Source organism: Cydia splendana, chromosome 23 (assembly GCF_910591565.1).
Source record: "Cydia splendana chromosome 23, ilCydSple1.2, whole genome shotgun sequence".
NCBI lineage: Eukaryota > Metazoa > Arthropoda > Insecta > Lepidoptera > Tortricidae > Cydia > Cydia splendana.
The window spans coordinates 7,145,567-7,170,510 of NC_085982.1; the positions used below are offsets into that span (position 1 = coordinate 7,145,567).

General features: G+C 37.7%; 2 protein-coding genes and 1 long non-coding RNA gene across 3 annotated transcripts; 1 reads left to right on the plus strand and 2 right to left on the minus strand.

The window, feature by feature from the left end:
- The first annotated feature begins 1,856 nt into the window (after window positions 1–1,856).
- On the plus strand, window positions 1,857–20,630 carry LOC134801863 (prostamide/prostaglandin F synthase-like). The gene is made up of 7 exons (XM_063774506.1): window positions 1,857–2,067; window positions 3,851–3,946; window positions 4,213–4,321; window positions 10,808–10,936; window positions 17,874–18,007; window positions 19,396–19,467; window positions 20,201–20,630. The coding sequence occupies exons 1-7, from the start codon at window positions 1,933–1,935 to the stop codon at window positions 20,216–20,218; spliced, it is 693 nt and encodes a 230-aa protein (XP_063630576.1). The 5' UTR covers window positions 1,857–1,932; the 3' UTR covers window positions 20,219–20,630.
- LOC134801918 (uncharacterized) lies at window positions 11,917–13,200 on the minus strand. The gene is made up of 3 exons (XR_010145748.1): window positions 13,052–13,200; window positions 12,743–12,942; window positions 11,917–12,601 (listed from the first exon to the last, which is right to left on the minus strand). It is a non-coding gene; the product is annotated as an uncharacterized LOC134801918 (long non-coding RNA).
- Window positions 20,631–21,278: 648 nt separating the features above from the next.
- On the minus strand, window positions 21,279–24,007 carry LOC134802013 (ommochrome-binding protein-like). Its single transcript, XM_063774626.1, has 2 exons — window positions 23,986–24,007; window positions 21,279–22,285 (listed from the first exon to the last, which is right to left on the minus strand). Exon 2 carries the CDS (start codon window positions 22,274–22,276, stop codon window positions 21,356–21,358), a length of 921 nt encoding a protein of 306 aa, XP_063630696.1. The 5' UTR covers window positions 22,277–22,285; window positions 23,986–24,007; the 3' UTR covers window positions 21,279–21,355.
- Between the last annotated feature and the right edge of the window lie 937 nt (window positions 24,008–24,944).

Below are 24,944 nucleotides of genomic sequence, written 5' to 3' on the forward strand. Positions count from 1 at the left end.
CAAGAAAAAAAAATCCTCACGTACATTTTGTTTATTTCGAGGCGATTATTTTCTAAAATATTCACTTCATCAAAAAATGTTTTGTAAAAAACCGTATTTATTTCAAAAGATCTATCCAACGACATATCACATTATAGGGTTGAAGCGAAAAAAATGGTCACATACATTTTTTTCTTTTTTTTTTCGTCTGATACCTATGTTGTAAGATGTCATTTGATATGAATTTTAAAATAAATAGGGTTCTTCAAAAACATTTTTTGTTAAAGTGAATATTTTAGGAAATAGTCGCCTCGAAAGAAACAAAATGTATGTGAGAATTTCTTTTTTCGTGTCAACCCTATGGTGTGGGATGTTGTTAGAAAGGTCTTTCAAAATGAATAGGGGTTTTAGAAGAACATTTTTTGATAAAGTGAATATTTTCGGAAATAATCGCTTTGAAAGAAACAAAATGTGTGTGACAATTTTTTTATCTTTCAACCTCATAGTGTGGGGTGCCGTTGGATAGGCCTTTCAAAATGAATAGGGGTCTTGAAACAACATTTCTTGATAAAGTGAATCATTTCGGAAATAATCGTTTAGAAAAAAAAAGGTTTTTCCTTCCAACTTTTGAAACATTTGTCCAAAAAATATGAAAAAAATCATGAAAATAGTGCTTAAAAAACTCAATCAAATAAAATTAAAACAAACTTGATCAGTTCAGCTGTTTATGAGTTATCGCTAAAAGTCTTCCCTTCTTATTTTAATTAAAAGCCTGGCAACCCTCATTTGTGACCGGATTTTCGCAGACAACCCTATGCCATTGTATTTGCAATAAAATAACCATCATTTTGATGTATAATTCAAGCGTCAGACAGATGAGTACAATTATCGTTATAAAATCACCTCTTTAAACACGGCAACCACATAATAGTGACCGGAAAAAGATAGGCAACCTAGATGATTTATGTTGTACAAGTTGTATACTTTCCATTGAAACTTATTTCGATCGTCAGACAAATCAGTGAAATTTGCCGAAAAAATTTTTTTTTCGAAAATTTATTAAAAATAGCCTTGACCATATTTCTTTAGGCAACCCTATTTATTTATGTCCTGGAACATATTTTCTTTCATATTTTCATAGTTTCAGCCGTCAGACAGATTGATGAAGGTCGACCATATATGTGGGATCTTAGACCAGTAGTAAAAAACAGCGCGAAATTCAAATTTTACAATGGGAGATCAACCCTTCATCCCTACATTTTTTAAAATTGCCGTTTTTATCCACTGACCAAGTGGCTGTGCCATAGTATATATATTATAATAGAATGAGGTGGAAAAGTGAAAGTATATTTTTAAAATGAGACAAAAGTCATCAACTTTCAGACCATTGCCGCTGATATATTCGAGGTGAAAATAATGAAATCGTGATCAATCGTGACCTACTTGACTAGGACCTTTCGATTTCAATGTTTTTGTTAGTAGTTTAGAAATTATATAATATTTTTATTAGATAATTTTATTGTAGAAATTAAGCGATTATAGAAACGTCCAAATAAAGTCTCAAGTGATTTCATTATGATTTCGTTTCGATTAATCAGGGGCAACTCATTTGACGCCTGTTGACTTTTGTCTCATTCTAACTATCTCACTCCGTTCTATTGATAAATCATGGTAGTCTGTGGAGACCTTAACAAAATACTTGAAAAACTCCTCAATTTCAGTCCTTATTGCAATATAACAAAGGCTTTTAAGGGGTTTGCATCAAGTACATCTCGGACTCTACTCACTAGTCTGTCAAAGTCAATTTGAAAGCTTTGCTTTGACAATGCTTTGACATTGACAAATCTATGAAGTTTCTTGGAATAGTTCGCATTTTCTTCCTATTCTTTTTATTTACTTTCAGCAAGCGAGTCGGCTAGACCTAAACACAGTTCGGCCCGGTTTGAATTGTTAATGCGCTCGTTTTTTCGGCGTTGCACATTATTTTTTACTAATAATACTGTACACGTTTATCCTCACATTAACAAAATGTCTCTAGACATCGCAGCAATCGGTGCTCAGAAAGTTAAAGGAATTCCAAGCGGGGAAGTAAGTTTTCAACTATTTTCATTTTAAGTTTTTCAACTGTACGTAATTAGCTAGAGATTAAAGCTTGTGAGCGTTATGGTTAGAAAAGTTTTTGTTATGTTTTAGAGGAGTAACGTATCAAAGTCCATTTATTTATTTTTTCTTTTACGCCAAGGACCGACAAACCGGTTAGGCAAAGGTACCTATTGTTGGTTCATCCACAAATACCTTACATGATTCATGATGTTAGCCAATTAAGTTGTGTAATTCATGCCAAGTCTGTTGATTAGATTGCAAGTAGTAATGGTCTAGTAATTGTGTTAGAAGTACCTAAACTTCCTTGTACGTGGGCCATACTGAAAGTTTCTGGATTCTGATATATGAGACAACTTATTTTTTCTAAGTGGCCAGTCCAGGAATTTTCAGTATGCCCTAAGTATATGTATTAACCGATAAAAAAATTCCATAGTCACTAAATCAGTGAAAAAGCCTAATTATCTTTATCTCTTAATTATGTTTTTATCTTACTATTAGATTAACTTGTAGTATAGTTTTTTTTTAGCATTAGAAAACCAAAGGAATGTAAATAATTGTATATGGTTCATAATTGTTACATTTTTTTGCATTAAAAAACCAAAAGAATGTAAATAATTGTATATAATTCATAATTGTTACATATTTGCCGTGACTTATTTTTCAAAGTGTTTTTCAATAAAAATACATGTTAAGATTGTTTACCTTTTTTCTAATGCTAAAAATACAAACAATAGTATGGCTAAAATTTATTTGATAAAATCAATTGGACAGGCATGTTACAAAGTATGATAAAATTTATCTTAGATTAAGTACAAATACATACATTATAGTGTATGGTTTCCCAGAAATAAATGGCTTTTTTATTTATGATATTGATAAGTTTCAGATTTTTCTAAATTAAATCAAATCAAATCAAATCAAGTAATTTATTTTCAGGCTACTAAGGCTCATAGACACATACCTTACAAACTAACATATATATACAATAATAAAAATCTTAAATACTAAAAAATCATTTTCGTGACGCAGTTTTCTGTTGCGGCGTCACTTGCTCTGGTGTAGGATTCGGTAGATTCCCACGGAACTGCCGAAATATCACACCCTTCGGCCAGAAGTCCGTGCTCGCGATGGCTTCCAGCAGCGGCGGAGGAATTAAACTGATAACAATGTGCTAAAGTATAATAACAAAATAATTAAAAAACTGGGAGGTAATTGTTCGTACTGCACATTGAAAAACTTTGTACGGAACATAATTCGGTATTTGATAGAGTAGGTAATTAGAGTATCATTATATACCTAACAAGATAATACCTTCCACAAGTTGGATATATTTTCAAAATATATGGATTTCAATGTCAATAGGATTTGCAGGTGTCTATAATCTACAATGATTGCTTCTCAACAGGCGGGCTGTATGCTTGTTTGCCACCAACATGGTATAGAAAACCCTGGATGAGGCAGCATATGCATCATTGATTATTAAAATAATTTGATATGTTAGCTATAGTTCGTTTTTTTGGCATTAGAAATAAGGTAAACAATCTTGATGTGTCTTTTAATTGAAAAACACATTTTAAAAATAAGTTTTGGCAAATATGTAACAATTATGAATCTAATACGATCATTTATATTCTTCTGCTTTCATAAGTAATAGTTATTGATTTTTAAAAAGTGTTTTTCAATTAAAAGACATGTCAAGATCGCTTACCTTCTTTCAAGTTCGTACTAATGCTAAAAAAAAACGAACTATAGTGTATTATTTTTTCAGTCGGTGGAGTTGAAGACTTTCTGGCAGGACCAGAACACGGTGATCATCTTCTTCAGACGCTGGGGCTGCGTGTTCTGCCGGCTCTGGGCTAAAGAAGTAAGTGTAATTCAATTCCTCTTTGAGTTTACAGTAGAACCCTCAAATATGGTATTGGACTACTAGTCAAATCAGTTTCTTTTTTCGAACTGTCATAACGATTTTGCTACTATGGAATTTATATGAAATTATAATTAATAATATAATTAAATTATATTAAATATTTAAGTGGGGCTCCCATACAACAAACGAGGAAATTGCCTCGCGCGTATGCTCGCTCCGTGTGGACCCGGCTATTTACTTATTTATGTATTTTTGTTATGAAGCTGGCTCCAATAGTCCCAGTTCTGAAGAAGCATGACATCAAGCTGGTTGGAGTGGGGGTGGAGGAGGTGGGATCCAAGGAGTTCGTTGATGGAAACTTCTTTGATGGAGGTATCTTTTTTCTTGTTTCAGCTTAATCAGAAAAAAAAATACAGCTTAAACAGAACAGATGATAGTTTTAAGACAGCGGTCGGCAACCTTTTAGAACCCAAGGGCCACATAGTAGTTAACGAAATTGAAGCGGGCCGCACTTGGTTAACATTTGTGACTTTATGAGACATTGTCATTTGTCAATATTACATACAAAATAGCCAGGGCGGCTCGCGGGCCGCCTGTTGCCGACCGCTGGTTTAAGGTAACGAACGAATCTGTTGTTTTTAGGGTTCCGTAACTCAAAAGGAAAAAACGGAGTCCTTATAGGATCACTCGTGCGTCTGTCTGTCCGTCTGTCACAGCCTGTTTGCTCCAAAACTACTGGACCAATTAAGTTGAAATTTGGTACACATATGGAAGTCTGTGACCCAAAGACGGACATGTAATAAAAACAAATGAATTTTAAGAAGAGGGGGCTCTTTTAGGTGGAATATGACAAGTGGACAGCTTTTGCGAAGGCCGAAGGCCGAGCTACGCGTAGGGCGAAGGCCCCAAGCATCCCCCAGTAGCTTTTTGAAACGCACGGCCGAAGGCCGAGTTGCGGGAGGTTAGTGTTCAAACACAGAACAATTATAGTACAAGTGTCTGAATGCGAAGGTCGAAGCCCCGGAGCCTCCGACATGTGCATGCTTCCTGCAAAGGAGATTGTCGATTTTGTCCTATCTTTTGTTAAGCGATTGATACCTATAGATTACTGGAAAAACGTATAAGAAGTCTGCAATTAAGCGTGAGCCGGACTTTAGAATAAGAATTGTGGATAAGCTCTATCAGGGCCACTACCGCAATTGATTTACGTGAAACGTGGTGTGGACAGCTAGTGCGAAGGTCGAAGGCCTGAAGCATCCAAGAGAGGTGTGCCTCCACGCAAGGTCGAAGGATTAGCTTTAGGAGGTTAGTGCTCAAACAGAACAAATAATTGGTTTAAGTACGAGTAGCTAAATGAGAAGGCTGAACTGCCGTATATCAGAGGGTCTACCGCGAACACCGAAGTTCGCAAATTGCGGGGATTTCTCTTTTACTCCAATGAAACCGTAATTAGAGTGACAGAGTGAGATGCCAGCAATTTGCGAACATCGAACAAAATTAAAGATAGCCAGCCGTGTGTGGAAAAATTGAATGAACAGTTGAATGTACTTATGAACTACGCTTTGCTCGCTCGTTCGAAAATGTGTGCACAACGGAACCCTTGGGACGCGAGACCGACTCGCACTTGACCGGTTTTTTTTTATATGGGAGGCAAACGAGCAGGCAATCGCCTGATGGTAAGCGATTACCGTCAGACCGCCACCCGTAGACACCCTGGTATCTGGGCATTTTCCTTTTCAGATAGTTTTCACATTGTTCGATCCGATATCGGATGTCGGAAGGAAGTAAAATGTAAGATATACGTGTTTCTCTGTATTTATATATGCATTTAATAAATAATTATTACTAAAAAACTATAAATAACGCGAAAAGGCGGACTTAATGCCAATGGCACTCTCCTGCAGCTGTTTTTGTCATTAGGCGTCTACCGACATCCGATATCGGAAAGGCGCATCCGATATATTCAGCCATGTCGGAGCCCCCCGTCAGCTGTCGGACCGATAATGTTTGTAATAATCTTTGTTGTAATGTGCGTGACCGCTAAAGACGGCACCCGGGCGCGCCACCGCTCCTACATCCGATGTCGGATCGGACAATGTGAAAACGCTCTAACTTGTAGTTTAAAGCGCGATTTAAGTCGTGTTTCAGCAACGTCTAACCGTCACATTCCTGACAAAATGTATGGGATTTGACATTGACCGTCAGTTTTGTCACGATTTCTAATCGGCCGTTAATTGTACACAGTTAAATGAAAATGCCCATCTATCATATATCGCAACTTCAATTTTTTTTTACCATCTTTAGTAGAGATGCACTGGATATCCGGTTACTATCCGGTATCCGGCCTATCCGGCCCTCTTTTTACTTTTTACGGCCGGATACCGGATAGTAATTTTGCTTGATTTTGGAGTCAACAAATTGGATTTAAGAAACAGTGACGGTCATAATCGTACTCGTTTATTATTTTAAAACATTTTAAACATTCCGCTATTGCACGCGCACTCATTTTCGACCCTAGAAATGAGTCCACGCGAACTTTCACTATGAAACAGTTCAAAGCCTGCACAATAAGCACCTGAAAAACCGAAATGTAGGTATAATTTCGCCGGCCGAATATTCGGCGTCCGTATACCGGATATCCGGCCGATGATCAGGCCGAATATCCGGTATCCGGTATCCGGCCAAACAACTATCCGTTGCATCTCTAATCTTTAGTAAACACTCAATTACGTAATAGGTACATACATAAGTAGAAACACTAATACTAATTTATAACCCTACAATTTATGATTAACTTGTATTATACAACTACTAAATATTTGTTAACAAGAGCTATGATCACTATAACTTACTTTTACTCTTAAAGACTATTAGCTATGTTTCTTTAAAGAAGTTTCGATCGGTTAAAAGTGGATACTAAGTAAAGCATGATCGACTTTCTGCCATTGACATAGAGTTTAATTCACGTAACTCGTAGTATGTATGGAAAAAGATTTCACAGAACGAAACCTATAGACATATGAAATTAGGGTAAACTACACAATGATTGGCCTATTACACAATTTTCACGTAACCACCTTTGAAGTGCCCTATTCTAGAATGAAAATAACCAATCAAGTCTGAAGACTAATCATGTGGTTAGTCGCTTTTAAATATTAAAACACTTCTAGGTCACCTTTATTGATATTATTTTTTATTTTTCAAGGGCATATAACGGTTAGCTCAGGTTTCAATAAATATTAGGGGATATCTTACACAGATCAACCTAACCCCAAACTATAGTTCGTTTTTTTAGCATTAGAAAAAAGGTGAACAATCCTGACGTGTCTTTTTATTGAAAAAAACACTTTTGAAAAATAAGTCTCGGCAAAGATGTAACAATTATGAATCAGGGCAGCTTGTGGCGAGCTGTTGGGAAGTAACAACCCCACGGACCCGAGTACTCCCGAGAGTCGGTCAGGGTCTCCGTCTCCGGCGTGTCTTCGTCGGTCGGAGTGGACCCCAAGGGGACCCGCAGGACTCTCAGCTCTGGCTTGCCTTAATTGGCCGTCCAGAGAGGAGTCGTTAGAGCTATATGCTCCAGGGGTGGAAGTGAAAGATGCATAAGACGCGAGTTGGCACAGTGGCTGTTAACAGCCACTGGGTAGAAAGCGGCGCACACCTCTCGACACCCCTGAGCCGCTCACACTGATGTTGCTCCTGGTCGTCTTCGCGACGGCAGTTTCAGGGGCCCATCTAGTGCGCGGCAAGTCATCACCTGCCTCGATAACTTGTGTAAACATTGTTATGGCAGGTGTCCGTACGTCTTTGTAATAACCCAGTCTCATAGTCCACTCAAACTTCAATCCATAGACCGCGGTATACTGTTCTTTTTTTCTACAATAGTCCCAATGCCTGCTGAGACCGGTTCATGGGTGTCTATTGTTGCACCTGTGAACGGGTTCCAGCAGGCGTTCTACAAGACATAAAAGCTCTCCAAGGGGCCTCTACGTGTTGGATCTGTGTCCCCACGCAAGCCTATCAAAAAACCGGGATTATAGGCCCGTGATATCCAAGGAGATACAAATAATAATGAATCATATAAGTACGATTATTTACAGTCTTTTGCTTTCATAAGTAATAGTTACTGATTTTAAAAAACCGGGCAAGTGCGAGTCGGACTCACGCACGAAGGGTTCCGTACCATAATGAAAAATAAAACGGAAAAAAAATGCAAAAAAAATACGGTCACCCATCCAAGTACTGACCACGCCCGACGTTGCTTAACTTTGGTCAAAAATCACGTTTGTTGTATGGGAGCCCCATTTAAATCTTTATTTTATTCTGTTTTTAGTATTTGTTGTTATAGCGGCAACAGAAATACATCATCTGTGAAAATTTCAACTGTCTAGCTATCACGGTTCGTGAGATACAGCCTGGTGACAGACAGACGGACGGACGGACGGACGGACGGACGGACAGCGAAGTCTTAGTAATAGGGTCCCGTTTTACCTTTTGGGTACGGAACCCTAAAAACGTTTTTCAATTAAAAGACACGTCAAGATCGCGTAGTCTTTTTGTAATGCTAACAAAACGAACTTCAAGCAAAGCTTGTACTATGGGTGCTAGCTAGGCGACGATATATGTACATACTTGTACATGCTTGTACTTTACTGTACATACTTTAGATAAATACATACTTATATGTATACATAGGAATTTATCTATAGGTTTATCTTTAGTTCAGTGGAAAATATTTTTTATTATTGTATTATTGCATTGATAACTTGGTCAATAAACTTATCATTAAATAAATATGAGTTACTAACTGCCCGCGACTTCGTCTGTGTGGGATGATGATGATTGATAAAAACTATCCTATATCCTTCCTCGGGCCTCGAAACATCTCCATACCATTTTTCATCTAAATTGGTTCAGAGATTTAAGCGTGAAGAGGTAACAGACAGACAGACAGCGAGTTACTTTACTTGCTTTCGCATTTATAATATGTATACAGGGTGGCCAAAAAATAAGTGCATTTCCGTTGCCAGGGAGGTTTCGGGATTATACTGAGCAACTTTTACTATAGGACTAACCCCGAAATCGCGAGAAAAAAAATTACTCTCCCATAGAAAATGGACCAGCCAAAATGTATGAAACAGCCAAATTTTTTTTTCGCCATATCGGGGTTGGTCCCATAGTAAAAGTAGCTCAGTATAATCCAAAACCTCCCTGGCAACGGGAATGTACTTATTTTTTGGCTAACCTGTATACAATTATACTCCAAAACGTAATTCAAGACCAAAAAAAGTAAGAAAATGTTGCCACTGCAATAATTTGTTTGTAAAATAGTAAATTCCTTTTGATAAATAATCACGCTAAGATAATTTATTTATTAGTAATTTTACTCCTACTATTTAAAAAAGTACTTTTATTTACTTAATTTTACTTAAATACAAGACGCGCTAGTAAAAAGTGGCAAGATTTTCTTACTTTTTTTGGTCTTGAATTACGTTTTGGAGTATAGTTGGGATGACAACTAATAAGACGAATAATGTAGTGTAAAGTATTGTAGTCACAGCTGACAAGTAAATGGCGTTGTGCGGCCACCATATCAAGTAACTATGTCTGTCACCCTTAAACCGCTGAACCGATTTAGATGTGGTATGGAGATAGTTTAAGGCCCGGGAAAGGGCTGTCAACGTCAAAGATATGTTTACACTTTTGCACCTTACTCCTTTGTAATAAGGGGTTGTGCACAAATCACGCGAGGTGTTTTGGGCTACTTTTTGACCCCCCCTCCCCCTTGGTGATATTTGGTGAGGTTTTTGGCTACCCCCCTCCCCCCACACAACCTCACGTGTATTTATTTGAATTTTTTTCATTTGACCTAATTTTAAGATAAATAGTATTGTATATAGAAAATCTTGTTTATTTTTCTATTTTCGTTAAATAGACTCGCTATTTTGAAGTGCAGAGTGAAGATTTATGTTTAACGAAACCGAGAAAAAGTATCTACTCATGTGGTAGGTTTTTTTTCTTAGTTTCGTTCACTGTAGAAAAATACACGCGAGGTTTCCTTATACCCCCCCTCCCCCAACGTTATCTATCGTGATGTTTTCGTGACCCCCCCTCCCCCTACCGAACCTCGCGTGATTTGTGCACAAGCCCTAAGGCGAAAAATGTAAACATATCTTTGACGTCGACTGGACATAGGATAGATTTTATCAATCAACATCATTATCTTCTCACGCAGACGAAGTCGCGGGCAGAAGCTAGTAAAGTCCTTAAATTGCAATATTTATTAGATATGAAACTACACATACAATGATGATGAGGTTGTCTGGAAGACATCGATCGCTTTTTAGCGATAAGACCGCCTGTTGTTTACCTCTGCTTGTATTTCTGTTTTCTTTTGTATTGTCTTCTTTTATTGAGGTGTGCAATAAAGAGTATTTGTATTGTATTGATGATTGATGGACAGTCGCCAATGTTCGGAAATAGTCGCAAATATTTAGTCACCTGCAATAATATGTTACCCTTCGAAGGCCGCAAAAATATGTGACACGCTCTTGTGGCTCTACGAATAAGATCGTGTCAAATAATTTTGCCGCCTTCGTTGTGTAACATATTATTGCAGGTGACTGTACTTTATTGACTGATGTGCCGTCTCCATATCCTAAATGAAAGTTTCCTATTATATCCTGTGAAATTTCCGTGAACCTTTCCAACTTTCTGGAAACTTTTCGCGACTTGTACATTCAGGTGTAGAAATAGTTGACCCCCCTGCTAATAAATTTCTATGCAGGGGGGTCAGTTATCTCTCCAACTGACTGTAAATCTGCTACACTATGTAATGTGAATTCCTGTAAATTCCAGACCTGTACTACGTGGAAGATCTTTCGACCTATCGTAACCTGGGCTTCAAGCGTTTCAACACCGTCAGCATTTTAACCTCGCTGTTATGGAAGCAGTCGAGAGATGCCATCTCTAAGGGGAAGAGCATGGGTGAGTTTTGTAAATGCCACACCTACGTAGACCTGTCGACCGAGCGGTTGGGCTTCAAGCGGTTCAACACCGTGAGCATCTTAACCTCGCTGTTCTGGAAGCAGTCGAGAGATGCCATCTTCAAGGGGAAGAGCATGGGTGAGTTTTGTAAATGCCACACCTACGTAGACCTGTCGACCGAGCGGTTGGGCTTCAAGCGGTTCAACACCGTGAGCATCTTAACCTCGCTGTTCTGGAAGCAGTCGAGAGATGCCATCTTCAAGGGGAAGAGCATGGGTGAGTTTTGTAAATGCCACACCTACGTAGACCTGTCGACCTAGCGGTTGGGCTTCAAGCGGTTCAACACCGTGAGCATCTTAACCTCGCTGTTGTGGAAGCAGTCGAGAGATGCCATCTTCAAGGAAGGCAAGGAAGAGCATGGGTGAGTTTATTGTAAAGGTAGGTCAGGGTATGGCAAAATTTAAGAAGAAATTGAAATGAAATGAAAAATTTTGGTAACTAATCCCAAGAATCGGCGAATCCCGGTAATGCCAAGATTTTATGAAAACTCATTGGTACGAGTACGAGCCTAGGTTCGAAGATATGACCTCCGGATTGAAAGTTGCACGCTTTACCGTTAGGCTACCAACGCTTCTTCTGACCTGCTAGCACGAGTTGCGTTCTCGCGCGCGACTCCATATAACTTGCGCGACTTCAAGTAAGGACTCGCGCGCGATATCGCACTCATGCTAGATGGCCTGACTACAATTTGTCATTGTGTGAGTCAAAATGTCATTCGTAATTAAATAGAACAGCGGTAATAACAGCAGTTAGGTTAGTTAACATAATGGTCCAATTAAGAACGTGCCAATTAGATGCAACAGTTATGATTAACGAATATAGGCGAACGAACACACGTAGTGTTTAGTATTTATATTGTAAATTTGTAACTAAATAAAAGCAGGCGTGGCTCACTCCGCATTTCGCCGCGTCGCTATAAGTACAGTCAGCAGCAGATATACCTGAGCGGGCAAGGTGTCCAAGAAAACATATACACTTCAATCGTCACAAAAATAAGGACATCTAAGTTGTCATTTTAGCGTAGGCTTTCAGTTCGTCACATATATCTTAACTTCTGAGTTTTTCTTTAACACATACACCCTTATTTAATCACAATGACAATAACGGTTAGAAATTCAGTGGTAACTAAGCACTCAAATTCAAGCTGCTGTCATTAATACCTACACGCACTGCCAATCACGTACGTCACCAGCCAGGGTGCCACCAGTTGCTAAGCAGTTGTTATTTCAATGGTAACTAAGCATCAACATTTTATCTGTTAAACTTTAAAAAGAATACTGTAGCAACTACGAATTGACACCTCCTTTCTTAAAGAAGTATTTTATCGTCAAGTGTCAAACTTAGACAATAAATAAGCACTTAGGTTCTACGAGAATGATAGGTTTTTTATTTTAACTATCATAGGCGGCCGTTCTTCCAAACCGTAGAGCATATTATATGTTAATATATTTATTAAGCCCGCTTATTGTACTAAAATATACTATATAGTACTAAAATACGATGCTCCGAATCGATCAAAGAACAAAGGAGAAAATAATAGAATTTAAACTTAACACGTTCACTGTCCCAATCTGACATGTAAACCTTATGGCTTTGTAATAGAGGCTAGCCGTGGCCCCACGTGAGGAGCACGGGCAGTAAAGGTGTTAAGCGTATCCAACTATGACTATGCTATGACTCCTCTCTTTATTTTGTTGGTTGGATTCATGATCCGCAAGAAAGGTGCCTCCTCTTCTATAGATGTACCTATGCGATAAAACCATCACTGCCATGCATATACCTACGTAATATGCTAACTGTTGACCATAGGAATGACGAATTTTGTTTTTACAATTTAGCAGAGAGGATAGAATATACGGAGGTATATACAGTATGTATCAGAACGAAAGGCCAAGAAAGAGACCCATTAATGTTTAAGTCATACTGAGCAACTTTTAAGGGGCCCACTGATTAACAGTCCGCCGGACGGTATCGGCCTGTCAGTTAGAACCAAATTTTGCCAGTTCCGAACAACTGACAGGCTGATACCATCAGTGGGCCCCTTTACTATGAGACCAACCCTGAAACCCCGGAAAAAAAATCCTCTCCCATAGAAAATATCAACATCAGACCAGCAAAATGTATGAAACTTCCAATTATTTTTCCGCGTTTTCGGGGTTGGTCCCATAGTAAAAGAAGTATGACCTAAACATTAATGGGTCTCTTTCTTGGCCTTTCATTCTGATATATACTGTACTAGCTGTGCCCGCGGCTCCGCCCGCGTGGAATTCGGTCTGTGTCAGTAAGCGGCTAATTTCTAATCCTAATTTCTCTCCCTCTCCCCTGGAGGCGGAACTTGAAGTAAAGTTGAAAGATGGATATGCTAGAGGACTGTAGTCCAGATAAAATATTTTACAATTAGGTACCACTAAATAAAACTACCCCCAAAGTCAATAGTTTTTTCGCCCTTATTCAAATTTTACACGTGACTTAAACGACAGAGTAGTAGGTGTATATCGGACGATACAGTACCTAAGCCGTAAAGGGGCCCACTGATTAACAGTCCGCCGGACGGTATCGGCCTGTCAGTTGTTCGGAACTGTCAAAATTTTGTTCTAACTGACAGCCCGATACCGTCCGGCGGACTGTTAATCAGTGGGCCCCTTAAGGTATACGCGCGCGAGCGAAAGCGAAGCGGCCTGCCTGGCTAGACCGCCACTCACCGTGGTCTTCTTCAGACTCCTGAGGAAGACCACGTGCCCCTTGTAACCTCAATGCGTTGCGAGACTTTCGGGAATGATTCGATTTTTTTCGGGAATGCATGGTAATGCGTATAAAATGCGAGTCCCCAATCGTTTGCCTCCGCAACGACCAGTGCCGGATTAAGATATTTTGATGCTTAAGCATTTCTAGACCATGGTGCCCCCTCTCCCTAGGGTCATCAAGATTACATTGATTTTTTTTGGTTAATTGAGTGACGTTCATTGCCGCATTACAGCTGAGAATGGAAATTAATCACATCATTTTATCACGACAATTGACAGTGCCGCAGCAGTAACGTTGCAACAGAATACCTAATGCTGCTGCAGTCGCCACCCGAATGTCACCTTTATCATATCTCAGAATGTTATTGAAAACGCGAGCGAAGCGAGCGCGAAAATTTTTCAATATAAAAACGCAATTTGATAGACAGTTGTACATTTTTACTTTTAGTATGGAAATCAGTCACATAATTTTATCACGAAAATTGACAGTGCTGCAGCAGTAACGTTGCAACAGAGTAATACTGCTGCAGTCGCCATAGCTTAGAAATAGATTGAAAACGCGAGCTAAACGAGCGCGAAATTTTTTCGATATAAATAGGCAATTTGATAGACAGTTGTACATTTTTACTTTTAGTATGGAAATCAGTCACATCATTTTATCACGAAAATTGACAGTGCTGCAGCAGCAACGTTGCAACAGAGTAATGCTGCTGCAGTCGCCATATCTTAGAAAGTTATTGAAAACGCGAGCGAGGCGAGCGCGAAAAATTTTCGATATAAAAACGCAATTTGATAGACAGTTGTACATTTTTACTTTTAATATGGAAATCATTCACATCATTTTATCACAAAAATTGACAGTGCTACAGCAGTAACGTTGCAACAGAGTAATGCTGCTGCAGTCGCAATATCTTAGAAAGTGATTAAAAAGGCGAGCGAAGCGAGCGCGAAAATTTTTCGATATAAAAACGCAATTTGATAGACAGAGTTGTACATTTTTACTTTTAGTATGGAAATCAGACACATCATTTTATCACGAAAATTGACAGTGCTACAGCAGTAACGTTGCAACAGAATAATGCTGCTGCAGTCGCAATATCTTAGAAAGTAATAGAAAACGCGAGCGAAGCGAGCGCGAAAATTTCTCGATATAAAAACGCAATTTGATAGACAGTTAGACAGTTGTACATTTTTACTTTTAGTATGGAAATCAGTCACATAATTTTATCACAAAAATTGACAGTGCTGCAGCAGTAACGTTGCAAAAGAGTAATACTGCTGCAGTCGCCATGGCATAGAAAGTGATTAAAAACGCGAGCGAAGCGAGCGCGAAATTTTTTCGATATAAATAGGCAATTTGATAGACAGTTGTACATTTTTACTTTTAGTATGGAAATTAGTCACATCATTTTATCACGAAAATTGACAGTGCTGCAGCAGTAACGTTGCAACAGAGTAATGCTGCTGCAGTCGCCATATCTTAGAAAGTTATTGAAAACGCGAGCGAAGCGAGCGCGAACATTTTTCGATATATTATTAATTTATTAAATCAACATAATTATTCAATTATTTTTGTTGATATCCGTGTCTTCTAAACTTAGAGTTAATTTGGCAAAATCTTTCCTCGGTGGCTTATTCATGTCACAACGTATTAAATTTAGCGCCATCTGTTAGTTTACCAGGGTACTCAATAGTGGTAGCACATATTTGAAAAAAGTTTGCCCCTCCTTCCTAAGTAGCGCCATAAGATTCAGGGGCAAACTTAAGTCAATCGAGTGTTGTGGCTACCTCCCCTTTTAGGGGTTGAATTTTTATAGCCTATAACCTGGCCGGGGATTTTCTCGACAGATTAGTAAAGTTTTCATCAAAATCCGTTCAGCCGTTTTCACGCGATGCGCGTTCAAATAAACAGACAAACAGATAAACAGATAAACAGACAAACAGACAAAAATTCTAAAAACTTTTGGAACGTGTTCTGTTATCGATTCTAAGTATCCCCAGCCAACATTTTTTCAAATATCTTCCATGTACAGACTTTCGACCGTCTTCAGCTTTATTATATGTATAGATATCTTTGAACTTATTGTTAGCATAACCTAGCAGTAAACATCAAATGGCATTCCGCACAGGAGTAATCTAAGGAACGCCCACTGCGGTTTCAAACCTACAACGTCCTGTTAGAAAGTCGTACATACGCTACATGTGACATATCTTCAAAAAACATATAAATTTATGCGAAATTAATATAAAACTACAAATTAATAATAAAAATGAAACCCAAAAAAAAAGCTGTAATCTCTAGGAGCGTCCCGACTGAGATTTGAACCCGCGGTCTCTGCTTTGAAAAGCAAACGCCTTAGTAATAAGACCACAACGTGCCTTGACAATTGGCTCTAAATTCGGCTTCAGTTAGCTTTCGCTATGTGTCACTCATTCGTTTTGATGATTCTATTAAATAAAATAAATAGTTTGCAGTAAGTTGACTGACAGGCCCCTGTCAATGGTTGAAGGGTAAAACGTGAGATAGATGTATGTGATGACAAGACTGTACTGCTTTCGATGATTGTCAAAACGCTTTACCTAAAATTAGCATAGCTATCATTCATTCAATATACGACCATACATGTATGCTTTAAACGTCTACTTTTCCATATTGTTCAGATATATTTGACACGTTGACCGCTTAGATACCAGTGGTTTTTCGACAGCTAAGGTATCAATGATTTGTTGTAAGTGTAGAAATTAATGAATAGCGACTGTTAAGATATTTGTGACATGTTGAGCGCTCACAAGTAAATGCTACCATGACAGTCAACAACTTTTTGACAGTTTAAACGTTTACCTCTCTTTGAGCACCTGGAGTGTATAGCGACTTCTGCTGCTGACTGTACATGCGGCCTACACCAGTATTCTGAATGTTATTGCTGACAAATATGATAGCCCAATTCTCGCTCATTGAATGAATGAGCGAGAATTGGGAATTCATCAAGCAAGGAATTCATTCATTGCTTTGTGTGTACAAAAAGATCTGGGCACTGCATTGGGTCATTGGATTGGGCAAATTAAAGGGACAACCAACTAGCCAACTAGCCCTTATTGAATATTAAATGTGTAACTGTAAACCTAGTATAAGTACTTATACGTAACACTAACCTTTAGGTTTAAGTTTAATTTATTTGTTTTGATTTTACTGTTACTATAAAATAAACTATGAAGTCTGTTCTTCGAAATAATGATATTTTATTTACTTATTATTATTTGGTGTCCAGCAGTAGTACTTAGTTGCCGCGCACCGCTACGGATACGGAACGGATGCCTGCTCGCGCTTGCGCTACCTAGCGGTCATATCTGTTAGACGCGTTTTGTTAGAGAGTGAACCTTCTGTACCTAGTACTATTATTTATTCTGTGCTAAAAGTTAAAATAAATAACCAACCAGGTATCCGAACCGACACGGTCGGCGACGGACTCCAAAATGGCGGCGCTATAATTTTACAAAATGGCCGACTATCCCTCTACTTCGTGCAAAGCGGCCCGGCAGACCATTTACCGAACTTGGACGTTTTTAAGGTTATATTGTTATTTGTAAGAGGAAAGTGGAAGAACGCTTCTTCCTCCTAATGTAGTCCCCATTATCCTCTCTGGATATTGTCATTGAAGAAAAACACATACACATTAAGCATGGCTACAATTTCATATATTAACTAGCGACCCGCCCCGCCTTCGCACGGGTTAAAAAATTATACACCTAAACCTTCCTCAAGAATCACTCTATTGATGAAAACCGCATGAAAATCCGTTCAGTACTTTTTGAGTTTATCGCGAACATACAAACACACAAACAGACAGACGCGAGACGCGGCGGGGGACTTTGTTTTATGAGGTGTAGTGATCATGTCACATGCTTTTTTTTAAATTTTTCGATTTTTTTCGTTATTTAACACAGTTTGTTTTTCGCTTCTAACTCAAATCTTTAAAAAATCTGAGAAAAGGGCATATCTATTTAGCTATGGTTAATTTACTTCAAATTTTGTAAAAACAATTTACATAATGTCAATTCCCTGAGAGGAAAATGGGGACTACTATTCGGAGGAGGTCGTCCACTTTCCTCTTTAAAGTAGATTTGTTGTTTAGATCTTGGCGGGGATCTGAAGGGGGATTGGGTGCAAACTGGAGGGGCACTGTTAGTCAAAAAGGGGGGAGAGGTGGTGAAGCATTTCGTGCAGACGGGGCCGGCGGAGCATTATCCTAATAAGGATATTTTGCAGGTATGTCGTAATGTACCTTTCTGTTCCTTATTTCGGAGCTTTTCTAGTTGAATTCTAATACTATCTAATACAAGATTGCATTTTGTTGGTCATTATTATGATAGGCCTACCGTGAAACGCGCGAGAGTCAATGAAATTTCGGTTTTTGTATTTCGCGGTAGGCTCTCAGTATGTACTAGTGGCACCCCCTTCGCAGAGTTTTGCGTAATATTTCATTCCATATTACGCAAAACTTACCTATGACGTCCACGAATATAAATAAATGAGCTTCAGATCGAATCACGTCATAGCCACAATATTTTATTGTCTATCAAGAACACCATTACGGTATGTTCTCGACCCATAGATTGACATAAAGTCACGCCTCTGTTTTCAGCGTGTTAGAGGGGAAGATTAGATATTTTTGAGCACATTGTCCGGGAACTGTACAGTTGCTTTCAGATACATATATGGGATGGGAGCGGCCAAGTTGTTCCAAATATCTAAAAAAAAAAAAAGATATATTATAGGACATTTTTACACAATTTGACTAAGCCCCACGGTAAGTTCAAGAAAGCCTGTGTTGTGGGTACTCAGACAACGATATATATAATATATAAATACATAGAAAACAACTATGACTCAGGAACAAATATCTGTATCATCAGACAAGTAAATGCCCTTACCAGGATTCGAACCCGGGACCATAGGCTTCATAGGCAGGTTCACTACCCACTAGGCCAAACCGGTCGGCAACGAACGAAGCTTCTATTATCAAGACATTAAAAGTGCATGCTCAGACATTATTCAGCACCATGGCCGCTCCGATATATCATGGCAACTCCTAGTATAGTTATTGTTGCCGAAAATTAGCAAAGCTGCAACTTCTATACAACACCGGCAGGCGTGGCTCACTCCGCGATTTCGTCGCTTTGCTACAGGTAGCTACAAGTACATCCGTTCCACACCAATTGGTGGCTAGCCATAAGCCGCGCGTGGCGCTGTCGCCACCTAGCGGCCATATCTGTCCTGATCGTAACAGACGCGTTTTGCTAGAGAGTGAGTCTTCTGTACCTAGTACTATTATTTATTCTGTGACACCGGCTTGCCTATTTTGAAACATGGATACCTAATCATTCAGTTGTCGAAAAAAAGCATACTATACTTATACTTACTACCGGCTTGTCCAATGGATATGCTTACTAAGCCACTAGACAGCCTGCTGTCCCCCTGGGGCCTACCGCGAAAACGGAAATTCGCAAATTGCGGGGATCTTTCTCTTTTACTCCAATGAAGGTGTAATAAGAGTGACAGAGATAAATGCCCGCAATTTGCGAACTTCGATTTTCGCGGTTACAGCCCTGAACTAGATGCAGCATGTTATAGTTAAATTTAAATTATTATTTCAGGCGTTTGGTTTGGAGCATGAGTACAATCCAGAGACCATGGCGAACAAGAAACCAGATGAGAATGCTTGCCCGGTACGTAATATTTAACCCATTCAGCGCTAATCACGACACCTTGTCGTTATTATGCCTGTTCGAAGCATTTTCGATACATACCGGGAAACCCATATCGGCTAAGACGTAGCGCTATGGCCGTAGCTCAGCGGTGAACGTGTTAACTAAATTGATACCATGGTGCGTAGCCAACATGCTAATCGTTTACGCTCCGTAGCGAACGAAACGCAACTGTCACTGTCGCACTAATATGGAAGAGTGATAGAGAGACACAAAGCTTTTCGCTGTCGTAGCGCAAGCGATTGTCATCTTGGCACCCTGGGGGTCCTAGCCAAGATGACAATCGTTGATAAACAAGTGCGAGTCGGATTCGCGCACGAAGGGTTCCGTACCATTACAAAAAACGGCAAAAAATCACGTTTGTTGTATGGGAGCCCCGCTTTAATATTTTTTTTATTTTGTTTTTAGTACCTATTTGTTGTTATAGCGGCAACAGAAATACATCATCTGTGAAAATTTCAACTGTCTAGCTATCACGGTTCATGAGATACAGCCTGGTGACAGACAGACGGACAGACAGACAGACGGACACAGGAGTCTTAGTAATACGGTCCCGTTTATACCCTTCTGGTACGGAACCTAAAAAGTATTTTATATAGTGTAGTAACATTATTAAGCAATGTTGTTTTAAGTTAAATAAATGCCAATACAGTAGCTAGACTTAATCACCATATACAAACTTTCCGTTTTTCAGACAGAGGCGAAATCCTAACTTCTGGCAGAAGCTACACTCCATATGGGCGGAGCGCCGTTGTAAGAAAAGGAATATAACACTATAGTTACACATATTGGTTAGTACTAAAAATATGCAATCTATCACATAGTTCTGAACTTTCACCTAACACATTCTATTAAAAAACATAACACTCAAATTAGTAGTCGATTACGCTTAAAGTTATGCATTCGCAGTAGTTTTATTTTTTGACAAACAGAATAAATATTTTTGATGGTAAATAAATGAGACAGAATTGCCAAAGAATGAAATTTTAATTGCAATGTCGTATAGCGATACATAGAAATGTTGAAACAGTACTTAGGCTACGACATATATAGGTATTAACAAAGTTTTGAATTATTATATTTTTATATTTCGTAGGCTGGAATAAAAATGTATAATTAAAGAATTAAGGCTATGTGAAATAGATTTTCTTAAGGCTAACCTCAGAGGTGATTGGGACATTGTGTCAAAAATATTGGTTTACTAAAATGATTGAAGAGGCTTAGATTTATAAATTGTCTAAATACTTAAAGGTTTAAATTTTTTTAAAAACTATGGGATAAATATTAAATTAAGGTTATAAGAAAAACATATAAGGTTATAAAAAGGTTTTTGTCACGGAATTAAAGTTACGACTGTATATTTAATCAGAACTGTTGCCTCTATTGTTGTGGGCTATAAATATAAAGAAAAGAAAATTATTATAAAAGTGCATAATAATTTTACGACCTGGGAAAACCCAGAACAATTAAGTTCTTAGATAAAAAATTTAGTTTAACAAATCCGTATCACTGTTAAAAATATGTTAAAATTTTTAAGCTTGATGTATTAAGAATTCAATAATTGTTGAAATATATCATAAAAAAAATGTATATTTTGTTTTAAAAATAAAACGAGTCTAAATAACATTTATTTATTTATTTATTTAATTACGTATTAAGGTGTTAAATTGAATATAGTATAGTGTAATTGGTAATGGTTATATTGGTTATTATTGGTTTTTACCTAAGTCAGAAGAATGGAGTGAAGACAGTAGGCGATTTAAAACACTTAGTAAATAATGGAATAATTTATTAAAAAAATATGTACAACTGCTTTATCACTTTTATCAGATATTGTGACTTTAAGGTCCTAAGAGGCTACCCACACATCAGTAGCATAAACACTCAGCATTCTTCTTTTACCAGTCACATTCGACGATACTTTACACCCTCTATACGTCGGCCGTAGAAAATACAACGCCTGATCTTCATCAAGATATACAACATTATTTAAATTGTCGAACACGAATTTCAAAGGTGTTCCACCGTTACCCCCAAATGCTCCAACACTTACTATTCTATCTATAGAATAATCTATCTTATAAATGCCCGAAGTCGCAGTGTGCGCGAAATATACGTTACCATTCCTATCTGTAGTTAAAATATATATTTGATCAACTAAATCTTCAACTTCTTTAGAATCATGTTTCAAACGATGTATAGTCATGTTCGCCAAAAAATATATATCACCATATTTATCTATCACAAAATCTTCTATCATAAAAGTCTTTAAACTTAAAATAGGTGATGCTTTTTTCTCTAAAACATTCAAGCCCGGTTCAGAATGAATGTTGTAGTATAACTTATCTTTATACTGCATATGCCAAATCGTAGAATCTTTAAGTCCGTGTAAAACTGTAGTATTTGCAGCTGCATTATATTTGTAAATACCTTTAGGTCCAGACATATACACATCTCCGTTAGGAGCCACGGCGCGGGCAAACGAAAAAGAAATATTAGCAATCGTATATGCCATATCATTGTTTAAATCATATGCTCCTGTGTAGTCTATATTATTCTTAACATAGTGGAAATATAGTATGTTTTTTTCCTTATTTCTATCAACAGCAAGTTGTCCAGTTATTTGGTAAGTATCGCCTGTAGATGTCGCTTCTGTGCCGCCGAAGATTTTCGTCCGTTGGTAACACACTCCCATGAAACAGCTGTGACATTTTGAGGTTTTCGCGATGATGGAAGATGTAAGTATTGAAAGCAGGAAGATGATCTTCATGTTTTGAACCTGTGAAAGATAAAAACAAATATTTGCGTTAGAATTGAATAAGACAAACCTGAGATAAGTAAATGATTTACTTCATATTAAATGGGGATTTCAACTTTCAATCTGATTGTCTATGCGTTATGGCTTGATACAATTATAAATCAAAAAACATACAGTCAACTGTAAAAATATGGGTGTAGCCAACTTATTCAAAAATATGTCTCATAGTTCTTAATTCGCTGACATAAGAGCTATGGGACATATTTTTGAGATGATTTGTGCACCCATATTTTTACAGTTGACTGTACAATGAAAATGATAGCCGGCCCACAGATTACCAGTTCGCCGGACGATATCAGCCTGTCAGTTAAACGCAATAGGTGACAGTTCCGAACAACTGACAGGCTGATATCGTCCGGCGAACTGCTAATCTGTGGGCCCCTTTACTGGTGCGTTGGCCGATTTATAAATAGAACCTACGAATATTTGTGCGTATAGTTTTACTGAGAGTTAATTAGGATTAGAAATGTTAGAAGTTAAAATAATTGTCATATAATTTATTGGATTACACCTTCGTTAAAGCAAACTGAAATGTGCCGAAATCGTATTTGATAGCTAATGTAGATGGCGCTGTACAATTCCGAAACAATGCGGTAACATTGTTCTTAAAAGTTAACGTTTAACCATCCCGTGCCGTATAGCACCATCTTTGTCAGCTGTAAAATTCTATGGCACAAGTTCTTAGATTTTCGTTTTATTAGTGACGCCAACTACGACCATAGAGAAATACAAGTATAGAAAGAGTGGTAACTCCATACATCAGTTTTCTTACCAAAACGCGAGTTACCTATTTCGTAGTCGACATCTAAACAGAATGAGTTGAAAATAGAGTTCCGGTTAATCCGGTTAAAAAAATATTAGCTGAAAGTTGTTGAGCATTAGAGTTTTCGTTCGACGCGACATCTATTGTCAACTAGCAGTACTGATAAATTCCGCTACTTGACGCTAGATGTCGACTACGAAATAACTAGCGTTTTAGTAAGAAAACTGATGTATGGAGTTAGCAATCTTTCTTTACTTATATTTCTGTATGCTACGACCTAGGACAATCTCTATGAAGCAATGTAGATAAGTATGTAAATATGTAGGTATGTATAATTACAGCTACAGCTGAAACACTGACATTTGAACTCAATTCACTTGATTATTGTGACATTGTCGAAGTATCCTTGATGCAACAGTCTTGTAAACAAACATTGATAAGTGTTTGAGGAAATAATTAATCAAAATACTAATTTCAATAACATCGAAAACACAAATAAGATCGTAATAAGCTGAGGTGAAAAACACGATTTTCAATTTCAAGGACAATTTTCGCAATAATCCAAATGATAATAGATACATTTTGACATCAGTTTTCCAGACGGGATTATTTATTCGACAAAATTAATTGGAAAAAAGATTGGCATCAGTTTCATCTAGCGTCTAGCGTCCATCGTAACGTTTTACACAATGTAATCACCAATTTTAGATTGATAGTGTCATTCGAGCGCTCGACATTAAAAAGTGTCACACTACCTGATTTGATAAGACAATCAATCAGATTGGGCGAAAATTGTCCCGTCTGTACTGGCCTTTAAAGGTGTAAGTTTATATTAAAACTATGAATTTTTAACTTTACGACACGACACTTTAAAATCAAACAATAATTAAGTACTCACCAAGTCCGTGGTGTGCAAGTTTCGACGGCCGACTGACTGTTTTGTTTATTATGTTTAATAGTTATCTCCTGACCGCGGCGCGGGTCAGTGATATCAAACAAAATATGAGATGAGCGTTAGTATGTTTATATGATGAGTAAGTACCTACTTATTTTTATCTATCCGTTTATAAAATTAACGATATACTACACTGAGAGAAAAATCATCACCAGGAATTAATAAACAGTTCTGTACTGGGGGAAAAAATGAAGTTTTAGTAGTAATCATGGAAGTTTCACTATTTCTGTAAAATTTATTTATTTCTACAAACAGCTCAGTAATACTAAATCTAATTTCAGCAAACAGACTTTAGTAAATGGAGCATTAAACAAAGTTCAGTATTTGTTACAATCCATTTTTATTACTACTAAAATTCTCCGATTTTTACTAGTAAAGTTTGTGATTTTTGGAAAAAAGCATCTGTGATTTCAAGTTATGATTTTAGTAAATGTCTCACTTACATAGTTTTGTAATATCTAAAAAACGAGTTCGCGGGAATAACATTACCCCATTTAAAATAACAATTCAGTTGTTACTATAGCGACATTACAAAGTTTACTGGTATTTAGTAGATAGACTTGTTGTGTTTATGTTCATTGTTGTACCAATCACTAAACGAGTTTTGTAATACCAACACAGCGAAACGAATGTTAGTGATTTTAGTAAAATTTACTACTTGCTACGTTCATTTGGTTAGAGTTAGTATTGTGTCGGATGTCGGGCGGGCGTGTCTCGTGTCTTCTTTGTTTAAAACATACTTAAGTTAAATAATAAATTAGGATATATTGTGGGCCATGGACATATTAACCCGCGACCTACTGTGTAGTTGGTGTCTACAGGAATATATTGTTCTGCAACTTCGAGCTAGCTGTTGTTATTCTAGTGATAATGACATCATAGGTAAATCTAAACTGTTTGCA